The sequence below is a fragment of the Arachis ipaensis genome, chromosome B06 (genome assembly GCF_000816755.2).
Source record: "Arachis ipaensis cultivar K30076 chromosome B06, Araip1.1, whole genome shotgun sequence".
NCBI lineage: Eukaryota > Viridiplantae > Streptophyta > Magnoliopsida > Fabales > Fabaceae > Arachis > Arachis ipaensis.
In genome coordinates this window covers 136,627,993-136,633,775 of record NC_029790.2, presented here as the reverse complement: position 1 = coordinate 136,633,775, position 5,783 = coordinate 136,627,993, and the positions used below count along the sequence as shown (strand labels likewise).

General features: G+C 29.3%; 1 protein-coding gene across 1 annotated transcript in view; it reads right to left on the bottom strand.

Moving 5' to 3' along the window:
* The window catches only part of LOC107648582 (type IV inositol polyphosphate 5-phosphatase 11), a 4,674-nt gene extending 2,343 nt beyond the window's left edge, over positions 1–2,331 (bottom strand). The window contains exons 1-5 of the mRNA XM_016352394.2: positions 2,128–2,331; positions 1,858–2,023; positions 1,494–1,627; positions 297–376; positions 1–111 (exon numbers count right to left, since the gene is read on the bottom strand). The exon at positions 1–111 is cut by the window's left edge and continues 12 nt beyond it. Of these exons, the coding sequence (XP_016207880.1) occupies positions 1–111; positions 297–376; positions 1,494–1,627; positions 1,858–2,023; positions 2,128–2,150 (514 nt within the window). The 5' untranslated portion in view covers positions 2,151–2,331. The remainder of the gene's footprint in view (positions 112–296; positions 377–1,493; positions 1,628–1,857; positions 2,024–2,127) is intronic.

Sequence of the window (5,783 nt, the reverse complement as noted above, 5' to 3'; positions counted from 1 at the left end):
AGATGAAAACAATTCTAATGCCTTTGTAGTTAATTCGGATTGCAACAGCTCCTTTCTTTCTTCCAATTATTCCTCCAAATCCCCCAATTGACTGTTTGTCCATCTTCAATTCTGCATATAGTAAAAACTATTACATATATTAGTAGCATGATTTTGAAAAGAAAAAAAAAAACACTAATAAAAAATGCTAAAAAAATATTTTTATTATTCAACTAATTAATTTCTTAAAAAAAAGTTACCCTTTAGTATATTTATTTTCTTTTCCTTAGTATTGCATAAGGGTCAGAATATTGTACCTGTAATGGAAGATCTTTTTGCATTTGATGGCCCAAATAGGTAGAGCTGCAAAGATCCCATTATTACTTTACCTATCATGCTTCATTTAAAGAAAAAAAAAATACAATGATGGAAAAGAGAAGAACATTAATTATTAGTTAGTACACAAACAAAAGAAAATCAAAGATGGTCCTAATTTTGATGATGACAGAATAATGCTGTAAATAACAATAATTGTTGTGCTTGTAAATTCATGTAATGATGAGGTGCAAGATATTATTAATAATACAAGATTTTATATACTTTTCTTTTTAAGTGAAGTTCCAAGAGTTGCATTTTGTAACATGACACTTATTAAGAGATAGATATAGATATAGATATAGATATAGATATAGATTCTTCTAGCTATACTATATATAAAACATGGTGCATGGCATAAGGTATGAACATATATGTAAGGTGCATCATCACTCATCAGAAGTTGACAACACATTACAATTGGATAAACTTTCACAACTTATTGCGCCACACTTCTAAGTTCTATCTCCCTCGATCTTAAAGCCGAACCAAAAGTTAAGGCTTTTGTACTTGAAACAAAAAAATCTACCAAATAATAATAGGTGGTCAATAATTTTTAGTTAAATACATAGCTAATAATTTCATTTTAATTCTCTTAACTTCTCACTCATTAGGATAATTAATTGGTTTCATTGTTTTTCATTTTTATATTAATAACTCAATCTTGGCTAAAAAAATGTTGATGATGTAACATAATAAGTCTAAAAATAATAAGATAACTATTGACATTAAGATGTCTTATATAAAAAATTATATATAATTGACAACTATTAAATAATTTGATTTATTTTGACTAAATTGTTATATATAGTATATCTTGAGTTATTATCTAATAATAATGGCTTACGTGTGGCCAACGAACTATAACTTAAATAATATAGTCTTTCATTTCTTACTTAGAGGTCTTGAATTCGAGTCTCAATCTTAATTTTAGAAAAAAAAAGGTTATGCTAGGTAATCAATAACTTTTTTGAACAACATGAATAACCACCAATAAAAAAAAAACACACTACACTTCCAAATTATCCACTTAAATCTTAATATTAGAATAACCATCCGCAAACCTAGTGAAATGAGTATCTGATATATCCATTGTTCACATTGTCTACCTATATTTTTCCAAAAAAAAAATGGCTTACGTGTGAGTTTCATGTAGAGCTTCTTTGAGGAGTGTTGCAACTTTTCTTTCTTTTGGAGCTTCTTGCAATCCAACTGCTAAAAGTTCAAATTCCCGGTTGCTACCAACCATATCTGCCAGCTCTTCAAACGAAACCTAATAATATTCACAATTTAATTAAATTAAAACATACATGAAAAAACAACAAACCAAGTTCATAACATATATATTTGGTTTCTCGTTTGAAAATTTTCTAAAACCGATCATATAATAATATAACCCTTATTATATTCAAGTTAAACTACTAGCAACAATATAATTAAAGTGTTTTTTTTTTTTTTCAAACGAAAAACCTTACTTGTTTAAATTAGAATTGTTATCTGCACCTGGCCATTCATATTCCAAGTAGCTATGGAGATACATAGATCCGAATGAGTTGAAAAGTTGCAAACATTTTCAGCTTCCACCGTTCTTATTCCTATGTGAGTTGGAGAAGCTTGGTTATGAATGAAACTCATCATTGGCCTCCTCTTCCACCTTGAATAATTCTTCCTGAAAAATATTCAATAATAATTCAATGTCACAAAATATATTAAGAAAATATATGTGTAGTAATAAAAAAATGTTGATCATAATTATTCCATAATTTCACTTACCCTTTGCAAAAGAGGTTCCCCATTGTGTTAATTAATAATATATGTGATTATCAAGAACAAGAAATTTCCCAAAAAGAAGAAGATTATTTTGAGTGAAAAGTCACTATTTTTGAAGGATATAATATAATAACAAAGAGAGATGAAATGAAGGGTTTTTAAATTCATTGACTTGGACCATACTTATATATATAGAGAGGGGCATGCATGACAATTATTTATGTGATGCTTCTCTACCATTCTAGAGATCTTCAATATTATTGAATCAATTTAAAATTGAAACATTTGAATATGATATATTGTTTTGTTTTTTTTTCTAACGAGTTAGGTTGAGTCTAGTTGACAATGAAGAGAAGTTAAAAACAAAGTTGAAAAGGACCATTGAGTTAAGATTATACCACACACCATGCAATTTACGTCAAGCAAACATACACTATCTTAAATCTAAATTATAAAAGTCTAACAAATCATACGTCTAAGATTATTGTCAATCGAAGGAGTAATTAGAGGCTGCTACAGCTATATATATATTTGGATCTATATAGCTCCAAATCTTTACTTTTTTAATAATAACGAATAATAAAAGAACTAATAAATTATTATGATAGCTTGTTTAATGCCAACATGAGTTTTTTTTTTCCTTTAAAATTATTACTAGGTATATAAATTAAAATCCATTTGCAATTCGAGATTTATCTATTGTTTTTGTAGATTTAATTGGTATTATGGTGTATATATTAATTATAAAATTTTTACATATGTGCACGTATTATTTGGTACAAAATTTACTTAAAAATCGTTTATAACGCATCATTCATGTGTTCTATATTAAAAACATAGAAATGATCGTTAAGATCGATAGTTTTAGGGTCCTTATTATGTTTATCCTTTTTTTCCAAGCATGTTTTTATTCTCAATATGTTTATTCTAAAGGCAATAATTAAACACTACTTTAGCGCATAGCATAGTAGTATTTGAACTCTATTTTTACCTATTAATTCTTTCATGAAAGTTTGAATAAGAAAAATATGACTACCAAACGCTTTAAATTATTTTCCCCATGTAATTAAGAGTTTTGTGAAATTTGTAAATATGTTATTACTAACCACATTTAAGGGTTAGTACATTTATAAAATACTACTACAAATGTATTGAAGAAAGATGACAAATCCCACTCAAGTGAGTAATAAAGCATTGATTCATGACCATCTAGCATGCATAAATATTTGAAAAAAAGAAAACTATTTTGTCCTTACATTAAAACAAATATTAATTAACTTTATTCTTCTTCACTAAAAATATTATCCCTTAAAATTTTCCTAATTATATTACACATACTAAGATTTATTAATTGGCGGCTACATTAATCCGAATTGGGAAAGGATAATTCAACTCAACACGTGGATATTAGTGTGCTATTGCTGAAGTAGTTTGGCTACCTATAAAACATTTCCACATGTTCATACGAATAGACTCAATAGAGAAATGCTAAAAGTATACGAAATCCTTTTGGCGCTGACCATATTAAAAACCGCTATTATCTGTATTATGCATGCTATTGAGTTGAAAAGCTAATATTCTAAAAAAGTGTAAACTAAGAATAAAAAAAACAAATTAAGATACTCATCAAAAAATTAAATTTATTCGATAAACCTACTTAAAATAGATAGTTTGTTGGGTAATTTTGCTAAATATTTTGAATAATTTTATTAGACTAATTCAATAGGTATTGAAGTATTGAACTATTTTATATCTTTCATAATTAAAATAGAAGAATGCTAGGAGGCAGCAATTTTGGTGTTTTGTAACCATCAATTGGCCATCAATAGTATTTTTAATGGTGTGAGATTACATCTAATAGTGGAAGATCACTCACTCTTGTTTTGATGGTTAAGTGTTGGCCAGAAAACACAAAAGTTGTTGGCCTCCTAGACTTTTCCATTAAAATAAACAAAATATTTTTAATGGTGTGAAATTACATCTAATGGTAAGAGATCACTCACTTTTGTTTTGATGGTTAATTGCTGGCCAGAAAACACAAAAATTGCTGCCTCCTAAACTTTTCCATTAAAATAAACAAAATATTGTTAGAAAATAAAAATGATAATTTAATCTTCAGATATAACTATAATTGATTGTTACTAGGAAAAAAAAAAGAAAATACTACTATTTCTTCACAAAAATACTCTTCTAAAACAAAAGGTATCTTCATAATCAAAATTAAATTTGACTACCTGAAATTAAATCCAAACAACTTCTGCACTTCTTCATACGGTACGGCTGAACAAAATTAGTTTGTATGTCTCAGAAATCATAGCCAAAAACAAAAAAATAGGCAAAAAATTAAGTAGAAAGCATGACTCTAATAAATTGCAAGGGTAAATGGATGATCCAACTCTTCAACCATTAAGACCATCATCATCATCCCCATCTTCATTTTCATGAGAATCCCATTCACATTCATCTTCATCACAATTAAAGTGATCTTCATCTTCATCTATTACCAAAATAGAAAATTAATAAAAACAAATGGATATATGATAACAGAATATCTGAAGGAAATTACCTTTACAGTAAAAACCACGCAACCAAGTTCGACCACACATGAAAGCTTCATCATCCTCTGAGTACCTTCTAAGAACTCGACCACCAATACTAAATTCAGACTTAGACGCCACATTCGTAATGGGAATACTCAGCAAGTCACAAGCCATCTTTGATAATTCTGGAAAGCGTTTCTGGGTATACTTCCACCATTCCAATACATCCAAATCCTCATAATAATCAAAGTTCAAATTTGGTTCATCCAGATAGACATCAAGTTGACTCTTTCCAACTCTTAGTGCAAGTTCATGCTGTTTCAACGCCTTCCATACATAACAGTCACCATGTAAACATCATGAGTCAATTTAAAAGAGAAAAAAGAAGGTTAAATCATATATAAAATTGAATAAATTTACTTACACTAAACATTCTCTGCTTCATTTCATTTAATCCAGCTGAACTTGATGGTGCAGGGTGGGAGCGAGTTGGAGTAGCACTCTGCACATTGGAAGTAGTAGAGGGAATGTTGTTGTTGCTTGTATATCCCTCAAAAAGCTTATACAACTTTCTTTTCACATGCTCTGTCTTCTCATGACTTGTAGAAGGATCAATTTTTGAAAAGAGAAACTCCAAAGAAGAAAGCTTAATCCGAGGATCAAGAACTGCTGCAAGTCCAAGCACAACACTGTACTCCTCCCAATATGTCTTAAATTCTATCAGCATTTTTTCTCCCACACTCCTTATCACCTCATCTTCACTATTTAAACTTTCTTGCAGGGCCAGTTGAATTTGGTGAATTTGTAAAAAGTATAAGTTGGAAGTGGGATATGATGTGTCGGAAAACAATTTGGTAATGTCAAAGACGGGAAGTAAGAATTTATACATCCTTTCGGCTCTTTTCCATTCTTCAACAGAAGGACAGCACTTAAAATCATGATCTTTCGCTTGAAAGTTAACAAATGCACTCTGTTTTTTGAGAGCACATTCAAGCATCAAATAAGTTAAACTCGATCTAGCAGGAATATCTCGACGTAATTCAAGCTTGGTGCCTTTACCACCAAGCGTTGCAACGCAATTTTTAAACTCTGTCCTCCTACTATCTGATTCCGTCACGT